We start from the raw sequence: 14316 nt of genomic DNA, 5'->3' as shown, positions 1-14316 counted from the left end.
ACGTGAGCTAACTTTAGAAGTTCCCAGAAGGGGATTACTGTGAGTGTGAGGGAGGGAAGGGAGTGAGAGAGAGGAGAGAAGGAAGGCAAGGACAAGAGAGAAGAGCGGAGGAAAGGAAGGCGAGGACAAGAGAGAGGAGGGGACAGGATGGGAGGTGGTTAGGTGTGAATGTTGAATCAACAGGCCCGGTACTGAATGTAGTACAGGGCTCCGTGATGCAAACTTAAACAAGCATGACTGTATCAACACAGTTCTACACTTTGGACATGGGTCTGGGTTGTACCCCCTCCTCCCCCCCTCCTCCCCCCCTTCTCCCCTTCCTCGTCTCCCCCTCCTCTCTCCCACCCCCCCACCCCCCACCCCCACCTCCGCCCCCCTCCTCTCCCCCACCCCCCCACCCCCCACCCCCACCTCCGCCCCCCTCCTCTCTCCCACCCCCCCACCCCCCACCCCCACCTCCGCCCCCCTCCTCTCCCCCACCCCCCCACCCCCCACCCCCACCTCCGCCCCCCTCCTCTCTCCCACCCCCCCACCCCCCACCCCCACCTCCGCCCCCCTCCTCTCCCCCACCCCCCCACCCCCCACCCCCACCTCCGCCCCCCTCCTCTCCCCCACCCCCCCACCCCCCACCCCCACCTCCGCCCCCCTCCTCTCCCCGCAACCGAAAGCGTGTCTGGGCCTGCTAGTCTCCCCTGCTGCTAAATATAAGATGATAAGAAGGCTGGCAGATTTGTTTCAAAGACAGATGTCCCAAAACTAAAGAACATTAAGTGGAAATTACAGAGAAAGAAAGTAAAGGTTTCCCCTCCTCTCTCTTCTCCTCTCTCCCTCCCTCCCTCCCTCTCTCCTCTCCTCTCCCTCTCTTCTCTCTCCTCTCTTCTCTCCCTTTCTCTTCTCTCCCTCCCTCTCTCCTCTCCTCTTCTCTCCCTCTCTCCTCTCTTCTCTCCCTTTCTCTTCTCTCTATCCTCCGCCACCCTCTCTCTTCTCCTCTCTCTTCTCCTCTCTCTGTCCTCCATCACTCTGACCACAGAGCAGAGTGGTTAGGGTTAGGGTTAGTGTCTCCTTACTGCAGACAGGCGCCCTGCATATTAGCCTCAAAATGATTAGTATTATCTGATCACAGAGGGATGAAGGGACAAAGGGATAGATGACACACACATACACACACATACACACACATTCCCACCTACACACACATACACACACACATTCCCACATGCACACACATTCCCACACAAACAAACACACACACACACACACACACACACACTCAGAGATATACTCACTCAGCCTTTGAGCTTACATTTACATGCAGCCTTTTTGAGCACATCTTAAGACAAGAACAAGAACACATAAAAAATACACATAGTTTGACATTGGACTCACACACACACATTCTCTCTCCACCACCAGTCCACCACACTCTAGTCTGGGCTCTTTGATGTGTGACGCAGGGTCCTTCTGGGCCCCAGGCTGGATTCCTGACATTCTGAGGGAATTCAAACGTTTCTCTGCTCATGCTTGTCCTCCCGGAGATAGAGGAGACTCCTTGCTGCGGCTCCTTCCATTGTCTCCTCCCTGTAATCAGCCTAGTGGGCTGGAAGCTGCAGGGAGCTGCTGGGAGCTGCTGGGAGCTGCTGGGAGCTGCAGGGAGCTGCTGGAAGCTGCTGGAAGCTGCAGGGAGCTGCAGGGAGCTGCTGGGAGCTGCTGGGAGCTGCTCGGAGCTGCAGGGAGCTGCTGGGAGCTGCTGGGAGCTGCAGGGAGCTGCTGGAAGCTGCAGGGAGCTTCTGGAAGCTGCAGGGAGCTGCTGGGAGCTGCTGGAAGCTGCAGGCAGCTGCAGGGAGCTGCAGGGAGCTGCTGGGAGCTGCTGGGAGCTGCTGGGAGCTGCTGGGAGCTGCAGGGAGCTGCAGGGAGCTGCAGGGAGCTGCTGGGAGCTGCTGGGAGCTGCTGGGAGCTGCTGGGACAAGATACTTCACATAACTGGATTAGGTTTGAAAACTACTGGCAAATACTAAACACAACACAGAACACAAAAAAATACATTAGCTGAACCTGAACTACCCGGAACAATGACACACATTTACATGTTATTATTTAGCTGATCTGTTATCAAAAGGACTTACTGATGCTCAGGGAAGTTCTGAGGGCCTCCCAGTCAGGACCAAGAGACAATCCTGTTCACAGTGTAGCAACATCTCATCTCAGACACACCACAAGAAGGTTTGGTCACACAACCACTTCCTAACGAGCACACACTTGAAAATAGTTTAGGAGTATACTTTAATGACAAGAGTGCTTAAACACACTTCTTAAGTCAGTAGTCACCAACCTCCTGCTTCACAGCTGGGACATCCTCAGTACAACAGACAGCACAGCGTCAGGTGAGAGGCTGGGTCACCTCAGCTCCAGGTGAGAGGCTGGGTCACCTTAGCTCCAGGTGAGAGGCTGGGTCATAGCTCCAGGTGAGAGGCTGGGTCACCTCAGTTCCAGGTGAGAGGCTGGGTCATAGCTCCAGGTGAGAGGCTGGGTCACCTTAGCTCCAGGTGAGAGGCTGGGTCATAGCTCCAGGTGAGAGTCTGGGTCACCTCAGTTCCAGTTGAGAGGCTGGGTCACCTCAGCTCCAGGTGAGAGGCTGGGTCACCTCAGCTCCAGGTGAGAGGCTGGGTCACCTCAGCTCCAGGTGAGAGGCTGGGTCATAGCTCCAGGTGAGAGGCTGGGTCACCTCAGCTCCAGGTGAGAGGCTGGGTCACCTCAGTTCCAGGTGAGAGGCTGGGTCACCTCAGTTCCAGGTGAGAGGCTGGGTCATAGCTCCAGGTGAGAGGCTAGGGCTGCCAGTGGAGGGTCGGTCTGACTGGGAGAGGCCTCACTGACGTTACAAGCTCTCCTCTGGCTCTTCCAGGAACGGGCTGGCAGACCGGTTTATACTGGTTTATATTTAGGGGTTATGAGAGTGAATGGAGTTTTATGGGCTGCTATAAATGTCATTCTCCAAAGAGAGGGGTGTTGGGGGTGAGTGTGGAGGCTGATGTACAGTTCCTCCAGGTCTTGATGCTTCCTGCTTCCCCATGGGAAAGGAGCTGAAACAAAGAATCTGTCCAGTGGCAGTCCCTGTGTGTGTGCTGGGCTGGGCTGGAAGGGCGTGGTGCAACACCCAGAGGAACGGCTTGTTTACTTTTGTCTTTTTGTTTTCTGACTTTGTCTGGAGGTTTTCTCTCTGGGAGTGAAAGGCAAATAAACACATTCCTGACGATGTGGCGGATCACATAGTAGAAGTATGGACACCAGGCTGCCCCCCCCCCCCCTCCTCTCACATAGTAGAAGTATGGACACCAGGCTGCCCCCCCCCCCCTCCTCTCACATAGTAGAAGTATGGACACCAGGCTGCCCCCCCCCCCTCCTCTCACATAGTAGAAGTATGGACACCAGGCTGCCCCCCCCCTCCTCTCACATAGTAGAAGTATGGACACCAGGCTGCCCCCCCCCCCCTCCTCTCACATAGTAGAAGTATGGACACCAGGCTGCCCCCCCCCCCCCTCCTCTCACATAGTAGAAGTATGGACACCAGGCTGCCCCCCCCCCTCCTCTCACATAGTAGAAGTATGGACACCAGGCTGCCCCCCCCCTCCTCTCACATAGTAGAAGTATGGACACCAGGCTGCCCCCCCCCTCCTCTCACATAGTAGAAGTATGGACACCAGGCTGCCCCCCCCCCCCCTCCTCTCACATAGTAGAAGTATGGACACCAGGCTGCCTCCCCACCTCCTCTCACATAGTAGAAGTATGGACACCAGGCTGCCCCCCCCCCTCCTCTCACATAGTAGAAGTATGGACACCAGGCTGCCCCCCCCCCCTCCTCTCACATAGTAGAAGTATGGACACCAGGCTGCCCCCCCCCCTCCTCTCACATAGTAGAAGTATGGACACCAGGCTGCCCCCCCCCCCCTCCTCTCACATAGTAGAAGTATGGACACCAGGCTGCCCCCCCCCTCCTCTCACATAGTAGAAGTATGGACACCAGGCTGCCCCCCCCCTCCTCTCACATAGTAGAAGTATGGACACCAGGCTGCCCCCCCCCCCCTCCTCTCACATAGTAGAAGTATGGACACCAGGCTGCCCCCCCCCCTCCTCTCACATAGTAGAAGTATGGACACCAGGCTGCCCCCCCCCCCCCTCCTCTCACATAGTAGAAGTATGGACACCAGGCTGCCCCCCCCCCCCTCCTCTCACATAGTAGAAGTATGGACACCAGGCTGCCTCCCCCCCCCTCCTCTCACATAGTAGAAGTATGGACACCAGGCTGCCCCCCCCCTCCTCTCACATAGTAGAAGTATGGACACCAGGCTGCCCCCCCCCTCCTCTCACATAGTAGAAGTATGGACACCAGGCTGCCTCCCCACCTCCTCTCACATAGTAGAAGTATGGACACCAGGCTGCCCCCCCCCCCTCCTCTCACATAGTAGAAGTATGGACACCAGGCTGCCTCCCCACCTCCTCTCACATAGTAGAAGTATGGACACCAGGCTGCCTCCCCCCTCCTCTCACATAGTAGAAGTATGGACACCAGGCTGCCCCCCCCCTCCTCTCACATAGTAGAAGTATGGACACCAGGCTGCCCCCCCCCCCTCCTCTCACATAGTAGAAGTATGGACACCAGGCTGCCCCCCCCCTCCTCTCACATAGTAGAAGTATGGACACCAGGCTGCCCCCCCCCTCCTCTCACATAGTAGAAGTATGGACACCAGGCTGCCCCCCCCCCTCCTCTCACATAGTAGAAGTATGGACACCAGGCTGCCTCCCCCCCCTCCTCTCACATAGTAGAAGTATGGACACCAGGCTGCCTCCCCCCCCTCCTCTCACATAGTAGAAGTATGGACACCAGGCTGCCTCCCCCCCCTCCTCTCACATAGTAGAAGTATGGACACCAGGCTGCCTCCCCCCCTCCTCTCACATAGTAGAAGTATGGACACCAGGCTGCCCCCCCCCCCTCCTCTCACATAGTAGAAGTATGGACACCAGGCTGCCCCCCCCCCCTCCTCTCACATAGTAGAAGTATGGACACCAGGCTGCCTCCCCCCCCTCCTCTCACATAGTAGAAGTATGGACACCAGGCTGCCCCCCCCCCCTCCTCTCACATAGTAGAAGTATGGACACCAGGCTGCCTCCCCCCCCTCCTCTCACATAGTAGAAGTATGGACACCAGGCTGCCCCCCCCCCCTCCTCTCACATAGTAGAAGTATGGACACCAGGCTGCCCCCCCCCTCCTCTCACATAGTAGAAGTATGGACACCAGGCTGCCCCCCCCCCCTCCTCTCACATAGTAGAAGTATGGACACCAGGCTGCCTCCCCCCCCTCCTCTCACATAGTAGAAGTATGGACACCAGGCTGCCCCCCCCCCCTCCTCTCACATAGTAGAAGTATGGACACCAGGCTGCCTCCCCCCCTCCTCTCACATAGTAGAAGTATGGACACCAGGCTGCCTCCCCACCTCCTCCTCAACCTTCCTCCCTTTGATTCAAGGAATGAAACACAACATATTGGTAAATAGCTATGTACTACCTCACATAACACTGCCAATGGTTGTCATAGAAACACAAAACTTTTTAATGAAACCTCCAAAGGCCTCGTTCACGTCTCAGCTCGCGGGGGTTTAGTGAATATCTGCCCTCTAGTGATGAGAAAGGAAACGACTTCACTTTATGTTACCTAACTCCAAGTAGAACTACACATTGTTCTTGTTTTTCATTTAAATGTTAATATGATTTATGTGATAATGCGTAAAAATTACATTATATTTTAGTGTCAATAAATGAATGATGAATCAATGAATCAAGCCCTAATTACGAATACTGAATTATTCCTTCTTCCCCACTAGCCCCGCCTTTAGGGCGTCATCCCATGTCTGATTGGATGAATGTTTCAGGAAGAGGAAGTGGTTGCCAGCACAGCAGAGGAGCTGAAACAGAGCTAGTTTGGTAGCTAGCGACACTTTTATAAACACGTTATATCTCTATGGTGGTTCGAACGACTTCTTCAAACGGCTAGCCAGGTACCGTAATTTGTTACATATTTCAGATGTACTCGCTAAAAGGTATAGATATATGGGCAAATGTAGCTAGCAAACCTGAAAGAATGAGAGATTGCTAGCTACAGTACACAGCCAAGTGTTGTTAGCTAAGTTGCTATCACTAGACCAATCTTAGGGTTAGGGTTAGCATGTTTTAACGGGTGAGTTTGTATTTTAAGATGTTCAAGTAGTAGGTTGTAATTTGGTATAGAGACAATATAAGATTTATAGATATATTAATTTCGTTTTTGCAGCAAATATTCTTGAGTACATTTAAATATATATTTAGGGCTCTCAAATGTTATCAAAAGTTTGGCGTGAGGGGGGGTGGTGTGCTGTTGATGTTTCTTATTGGCTGGTAGGGGTCATTTAACTCTGTATAACTCGAGACAACTATCAACTCGGCAGAAAACCTCCCTCCGTATGCCTGCACCTTGTCCATTAATTGTATATAGCGGGACAAGTTATACATTACTTCTCAGCGTGAGAAATACAAGGTGTTGGTGAGAAATGGTTGAAATGCGTGAGTTTCAAGGGGAATGCGTGAGACTTGAGAGCCCTGAATAACATACGATAATGGGGTCTGTAACGTTGGAGAGTTTGAAAGGTGATAATGCAGCCCGGTACACCAGCTAGCCAGGTAACAAAACGGTAGTCTGTCAGCAAGACTGCTTATGAATGTGCTGTGTCGTTAGCAGTGGTACACAAAGGTACTAAATTCAGACATCTCTCCCATCTCTCTGTATCACTCCTTCACCGCTTTCTCTTGCTCAACAACTTCATAACCCTCCTTTATCCCCCCCTCTCTCCCTACTCTCTCTCCCTACCCTCTCTCACTGTCCTCTCAAATGTCTCTCTCCCTACTCTCTTGAATCTCTCTCTCCCCCTCTCCCCTCCACAGCTAGTTAGGCAGATGGAGGTTCCGTCCTACCAGGCCAGGCTTCTCTCTGAGCTGGATGAGCAGCGGAGGAGGGACTTCTTCTGCGACTGCAGCATCCTGGTGGAGGGGCGGGTCTTCAAGGCACATCGCAACATCTTGTTTGCCAGCAGCGGCTACTTCCGTGCCTTATTGGTCCACTACCTACAGGTGAGTCAGGTTTACACTACCTACAGGTGAGACAGGTTTACACTACCTACAGGTGAGACAAGTCTCTGGTCCTAACCTCTGTCTCTCCTTCCATCTTCCCTCCCTCCCTCAGGACAGCGGTCAGGGCCACAGCACGGCCTCTCTGGACATTGTGACGGCAGAAGCCTTCTCGTCCATCTTGGACTTCCTGTACTCCGGCCGTCTGGGCCTCAATAGCTCCAACGTGATCGAGGTAATGTCTGCTGCCAGCTACCTCCAGATGACAGACGTGGTCAGCTTCTGCAAGACCTACATCCGATCCTCCCTGGAGATCTGCTCCCGCGAGAGGGAGGAGGGGAAGGAGAGGCACGGGGGAAGCGGGGAGGCTGATAGTGGAACCCCTGCCCTCCCCCCTGCCCCCTCCACACTCCCCCCCTCCCCGCCGGGGCCCCTGGCAGCCCCCTCTCTGGGGCCCTGTGGGGGTCCTGCTGTGGTTTCAGACGCGTCCAACTCCATGCGGCACCCCTCGGCGGCAGTCCCCTCCGCCACGGGCGCTGTCAGGGACTCTGAGAGCGACGGAAGCCCCAGGAGGGAGTGCCTGTCTGTGGGTGGGCAGGGGCCCAGGGACCACTCCCAGCCCTCCTCCTCCTCCACATCCTCGGGGCTGTCGCTGGTGTTGGTGCACCCCAAGATAGAATACGATCCGGACGAAGAGCTAACCCTATCCTCCGACGATAAAGACCTGTTCAGCAACGAAGCGCCTCATCATGACAGGCTGCTCCCCAGCAGCTCCAACCCCAGTGGCGAGCACTCCACCCTGGGCTACACTGGCTACCATGCCCTGGATCGAAGATCCAGTCCCCACAGGGACAGAGGGGAACAAGCCCAGATGCTTGCCCAGGGAATGAGCTTTGGACCTGGGACAGGCAGAGTGGACGAGGGCCTGGGTCTGGGGCCGTCCAGCATGGAGATCCACAGTGACTGGTATGGAGAGGACACAGGTACGTCATTCAGACCGGTTCCTGACCGGCCCTCTTTTCCAGGTGTGTGATGATGTGGCAGCAATGCCTAGGTCTCATCACATTAACAACGTGATTCAGGAAATAATATTCCATATTGATAGATAGTTAATTATGTTATTTAAATCACAGTAGTCTTATTTTTTTTGATAATCTATATCTACTGTATACCCTGGTTGCCTGTGGTTGCTCTGTCTCCCCCTGCAGGTGATGGACTGCTGGTGCCGGTGAAGCTCCACCGCTGTCCGTTCTGTCCGTATGCGGCCAAACAGAAAGGCATCCTGAAGAGACACGTGCGCTGCCACACCGGGGAGAGGCCCTTCCCCTGCCAGCTTTGTGGCAAGAGGTTCACCAGGCAGGAGCACCTCCGCAGCCACGCACTCAGTGTAAGCTCCTTTACCTCTGACCCTTCACCCCTGACCCTAACACTGTTAACACAGTGTGGTGTGTGTGTGTTAACACGGTGTGTGTGTGTGTCAGGTGCATCGCTCCAGCTGGCCTGTGGTGTGTAAGGGCTGCAGGCGCTCCTTCAGCGGGGTAGTGTCCAGCGGCCTGAAGCGCTTTGGCCTGTGTGACAGCTGCACCTGCGTCTCCACCACCCACCAGGACCCCACCCACCTGGACCAAGCCCACCACACCAGCCAACCAGGAGACGGAGAGCACGGGGACGGGGACACGGATTGGTCGAGTTTCATGGAGGATGTAGAGGAAGTGGAGGTTGGGGCCAATGTGGAGGAGAGGCTGGAGGAGAGGAGGGGACTCCACACAGCACAGCTCCCTCTGGGGACAGGCATGATGTAAGAGCTCCCCCTTTCTCTATTCTCTCTCCCTCCTCCTCCTCTCATCACACAGATGGAAACCAGGGCTTTGAACCAGAGGTGCTGCTCCCTCTGCTTTCAGCTGAGTGACAGAAAGGGCCAGCCCTTTTTCAGGGGTGTTCGTCAAGACCAGGGGTCTCCCACCCTGCCCCTGGAGAAAGACCCGCCTCTCCAGGAGCAGGGTTGGAGTGTAACCCTACAGGAGGGTATCTCTCCAGGAGCAGGGTTGGAGTGTAACCCTACAGGAGGGTATCTCTCCAGGAGCAGGGTTGGAGTGTAACCCTACAGGAGGGTATCTCTCCAGGAGCAGGGTTGGAGTGTAACCCTACAGGAGGGTATCTCTCCAGGAGCAGGGTTGGAGTGTAACCCTACAGGAGGGTATCTCTCCAGGAGCAGGGTTGGAGTGCCCTGCTGTAAATGAACATTAATGTTCTCACTCTCAGAACAGACATCTCTGTCATAGAGACCACACTGTGAACTTTTAAAAGTATCTCTTTGTTTGAATAATTCAAATTATGCTATATCATTGCCATCTTGGGGTACCAGCCAATCACCTATTTATGCCAATTGCAAGATTATATAAACCTATTTATTAAGCAGGTGTAGGAAAACATGTAATCTGCAATTAAATATGCCACTGTATGTATTGTATTGAATGAATATAACATTCTTAAAGAAATCGTGTCTTATTACTTGTTAAGCCTTGTTTTGAATATGTGAGTAATGTCATTCTATTATTTTTCTATTGTGATACATTAAACCTTATTTCAGTAACCCTGTTGAAGATAAATACATCAGTTTCATTCATCGCGCAACAAACCTTGTACAACTTGTGTACTTCCCCGCCGAGATGTGTTGTTTGTTTCTGTAACCAGGTGACCAGGCCGGGGATATTCCAGTTCAGCTCGTTCTGCTGCTTTGTCTCTTCCTGGATGTCAAATTCCGCAAGTCAGATGATACTTTTCTTGCATGTGTGAGTGTTGGGTGTTTTTCTCACTCCAACGGAAAGTGTTCCACAGTAGGTTATAAACCTTCACCATAACTCCTGAAGGTTTACAAAATGTTGCTGACCAGTTTTGTTCTGCCGACTGTGGTGCTCGCTGTGCTGACAGGGGAACATGCAGAGGCCGTGATCTACACCGCGGACTGGGCGAGTCTTGATGCCAGGCCGCTGCCGAAATGGTACGACGAAGCCAAAATCGGGATTTTCATTCACTGGGGTGTATTCTCAGTACCTGGATTTGGTAAATACAGCGAGTATTTCTGGTGGAATTGGCAAGGAACGAAACGGGAGGCAGAAATCGAGTTCATGAAGACAAATTATCCTGCTGGTTTTACTTATCCGGATTTTGCGCATGACTTTCACGGTAAATTTTTTGACCCCGATTTTTGGACTGAAATAATTCAAGCTTCAGGAGCAAAGTAAGGTCCGAAACAATATTTAACAATCTCACATTTAAACTATTTTATTAACTTAGTCACAAGTTCCGCGTGCCTGCAGGTGGGTAAATAATCAGCACAAACCTGTAGAGGCCGCCAAAAAGATTGGTAAAAGTAGGAAGTACTGACTACAATAAATAGTGAAGTAAAGTAGGCTTCTGATACCAGAAAAATCGACTTAGACCTAAGTACAGTAAATCAATTTAAAACAATTATATTACTGTGCAGTTCAAACAGATTATTATAAATTCAGAGACCATAAAACGAAAACGGCTTATCCTCAATAAGGACGTTGATGCTTTTACAGTATGTTACTATAGTCGTTTCGATCCATTGTCTCAAATCACAGTTTAGCGGTCTTGTTAAAAGTAGCCAACAATTACATAGGCCTAATAAACATAAGGTCAATGTCTGACGGGTGTGTGCACATGTATTTCGGTTGCCATCCCCCAGGTACGTGGTGTTTACAACCAAGCATCACGAGGGCTTCACCAACTGGGGCTCTGAGTACTCGTGGAACTGGAACTCCGTGGACACCGGGCCCCACCGGGATCTGGTGGCGGAGCTGGCGGCAGCCATCAGGAAGACGTGAGTCCTCTGATTAACACGCCGCTTCTGAATGCAGCTAGAAATATCTCCTTCCTTCACCCACCAGCAGGTTAGAAGGACATAGCTCAGAGGTTTTAAAGATCCTGCTGTTGCTTTTTAAATAGACGTCTGCTAAACGAATAAAAGCATTATTACATTATATCGAGGGTATGCATAACATTATACCAACTTCTATTTTAATGGCATGCATGTGCAGCTGGTGTAGACCAATCAGATTGGTGATTTCTCTGTTCAGGGAGGAAGGTTGCTTTAAAAAAAAAAAATCAGCCTCAACTTGCAGTACATGCACACAGAGAAATAACATATCTGTAAACTGAACATATCCTTAATATTTCAAATATTTAAAGAGACCACAAACTTCTCAGATGCACCTTGATGAAATGTACCAAACATGAAATGAAGGTTATGTGCTTATTCGGAGCCTCATAACACATAAACATTTTTGTCACATAAAATGTTACCCAGTAAACACGTGTTCCTACCATAATCTGACAGGTCAGTGCACTTGGGACTGTACCATTCCCTCTTTGAATGGTTCCACCCACTCTATCTAGCTGACAAGGCCTCGGGGTTCAAGAGCCAGAAATTTGTGTTTGGGAAAGTTCTTCCTGAACTTATCCACCTGGTGAAGACGTACCAGCCGGAGCTGATCTGGTCTGATGGTGACTGGGAGGCCCCTGACACCTACTGGAACTCCACACACTTCCTGGCCTGGCTCTACAACGACAGCCCTGTAAAGGTGCAGAACACTACACACACCTGCTGCATACACACCTGCTGCATACACACCTGCTGCATACACACCTGCTGCATACACACCTGCTGCATACACACCTGCTGCATACACACCTGCTGCATACACACCTGCTGCATACACACCTGCTGCATACACACCTGCTGCATACACACCTGCTGTATACACACCTGCTATACACACACCTGCTATACACACACCTGCTATATACACACCTGCTGCATACACACCTGCTATACACACACCTGCTATACACAAACCTGCTATATACACACCTGCTGCATACACACCTGCTGCATACACACCTGCTATATACACACACTTGCTGCATACACGCCTGATATACACACACCTGCTATATACACACCTGCGATATACACACACCTGATATATACACACCTACTACATACACACCTGATATACACACACCTGCTACATACACACCTGATATACACACACCTGCTATATACACACACCTGCTACATACACGCCTGATATACACACACCTGATATATACACACCTGCTACATACACGCCTGATATACACACCTGTTAGCAGAACACTACACTTTGGAGGTCAATCAATGAAAACACCAACTACTTCCTTTGGTAAACATCATGTTATAGAACCATGGTGTCCATGTGGCTTGCTGTTGTCCTTGATGTCCTTCCTCAGGATGTGGTGGTGACCAATGACAGGTGGGGGAAGGGCTGCTACTGTAAACATGGAGGGTACTTCAACTGTGCTGATAGGTACAGCCCAGGACACCTGCTCAATCACAAGTGGGAAAAATGTCAGTCAATCGACCTTCAGTCTTGGGGTTACCGTAGAAACATGAGGCTGGATGAGCTGATGGAACTGCCTACCATCATAAAGGTGAGAGGTCACACAGGAAGTGTCTTGTAGATGGTGTTGAGGTCAAAGTTTGTCTAATTTCAGAGCTCTAGTGTCTTACGTGCCTAAAACTCTGCAAGAAGATAGATCCCTAACCCTCCATGTTTTTCTGTCTGCCTTGTTTACTCTTTTTCTCTCTCCCCTCCCCTCTCTCTCTCCCCTCCTCTCTCTCTCTGCCCTCTCTCTCCCCTGCCCTCTCTCTCTCTCCCCTCCCCTCTCTGCCTCCCCTCCACCTCTGTCAGGACCTGGTGACCACGGTTGCCCTGGGAGGTAACTACCTGCTGAACGTGGGCCCCTCCCCAGACGGGATACTGCCCCCCCTGTTTGAGGAGAGGCTGAGGGGCATGGGGGCCTGGCTGGGGGTCAACGGGGACGCCATCTACGGCTCCCAACCCTGGAGGGTGCAGATGGAGAACACCTCCCTGCCAATCTGGTGAGGGGGAGGGGGAGGAGGGAGGAAAGAGGGGTGGGAAGGGTATGAAGGGGAGGAGGAGGGGCAGAAAGGGGCCTCCCCTATCTCATAGGCGTATCTCAGAGGATATATAAATACATGTGTTGGTAGACTTGGTAACATGTTGTGTTGATTGATGTTCAGTCATGGGTGTGGTTCTTTATAGGTACACTGCCAAGAACACGACTGTGTATGCTATACTACTGGCCCGGCCATCTGAGTACCTCCTAACCCTCCACACCCCCATTACCACACCTGCTACCCAGGTAAGGATTAGCGGTGTATGTAATGATTCAAACCTTGATCATTGAAATGCAGTCATGATAATGAAGGCTGATGTATTATCTTGCCAGGTGGGAAGGGTCTGGGTCATTAGAAGAATTATTACGACACATTGAAACTGAAAACAGACAATAGACTCCAATTATAATAGACCAATTACACACATAAACATTGTGTGTGTGTGTGCATGCGTGCGTTTAAGGTGATCCTGCTGGGTAAGTACCCGCTACTTCTCCAGTGGGCCCCGTTGACTCCGACAGCAGGGCTGATCCTTCTGCTGCCTGACCTTCCTGAGAGCCCTGGGCAGGCCTGGGCCCTCAGGCTGCTGGGGGTTGAGTGAGCCCTGGGCAGGCCTGGGACCTCAGGCTGCTGGGGGTTGAGTGAGCCCTGGGCAGGCCTGGGACCTCAGGCTGCTGGGGGTTGAGTGAGCCCTGGGCAGGCCTGGGACCTCAGGCTGCTGGGGGTTGAGTGAGCCCTGGGCAGGCCTGGGACCTCAGGCTGCTGGGGGTTGTGTGAGCCCTGGGCAGGGCTGAAGCTGCTGTTGCAACTCAAAGGGACAGACTTTATGTGTAGCAGTATTGGTGAACCCCCTGATCCTTTAGATGTGTCTGGATCGATTTTAATAAGATTTAGGTTAAAAAAAATCATTATCCTTGTATGATGTCATAAATGTGAAATAATGACATGCTGTCTAAATAATAATAAAATGTGATAGCCTATTGTGATTTTCTCAAGCAATTAAAATGAAATTGTAACACCTTTAAATACTTATTTCTTATTAATTATATTTATTAAAAATTACATGTATTACATTACATGTACTTAGCTAACTAGTATGCAGTACTAGATCTTTTGAAAAAATTTAAATGCCACAAAACATGGATAACTTGACCATATCTACATTTATACAACAACAA

The 14316-nt window shown here is 51.6% G+C and overlaps 2 protein-coding genes across 4 annotated transcripts; both read left to right on the top strand.

Moving 5' to 3' along the window:
* Positions 1-5937: 5937 nt before the first annotated feature.
* Positions 5938-9742, top strand: zbtb8b (zinc finger and BTB domain containing 8B). Its single transcript, XM_067255857.1, has 5 exons — positions 5938-6047; positions 6967-7152; positions 7265-8132; positions 8358-8536; positions 8631-9742. Exons 2-5 carry the CDS (start codon positions 6979-6981, stop codon positions 8949-8951), a joined length of 1542 nt encoding a protein of 513 aa, XP_067111958.1. The 5' UTR covers positions 5938-6047; positions 6967-6978; the 3' UTR covers positions 8952-9742.
* A 164-nt stretch (positions 9743-9906) lies between these two features.
* On the top strand, positions 9907-14149 carry LOC136961903 (tissue alpha-L-fucosidase-like). 3 transcript variants are annotated; one of them, XM_067255398.1, is made up of 7 exons: positions 9907-10150; positions 10862-10996; positions 11513-11756; positions 12448-12648; positions 12909-13099; positions 13284-13383; positions 13602-14149. In XM_067255398.1, the coding sequence occupies exons 1-7, from the start codon at positions 10029-10031 to the stop codon at positions 13737-13739; spliced, it is 1131 nt and encodes a 376-aa protein (XP_067111499.1). In that variant the 5' UTR covers positions 9907-10028; the 3' UTR covers positions 13740-14149. The 3 variants fall into 3 exon arrangements, with proteins under 3 accessions (XP_067111499.1, XP_067111497.1, XP_067111496.1); XM_067255396.1 differs by having other exon boundaries at positions 9907-10335; positions 11572-11756; XM_067255395.1 differs by having other exon boundaries at positions 9907-10390.
* Positions 14150-14316: the final 167 nt, after the last annotated feature.

The sequence above is a fragment of the Osmerus mordax genome, chromosome 18, assembly GCF_038355195.1.
Source record: "Osmerus mordax isolate fOsmMor3 chromosome 18, fOsmMor3.pri, whole genome shotgun sequence".
In the NCBI taxonomy this organism is placed as follows: Eukaryota; Metazoa; Chordata; class Actinopteri; order Osmeriformes; family Osmeridae; genus Osmerus; species Osmerus mordax.
Note: the sequence above shows the minus strand (reverse complement) of the source record. Positions and strands in the feature narration are given on the sequence as shown.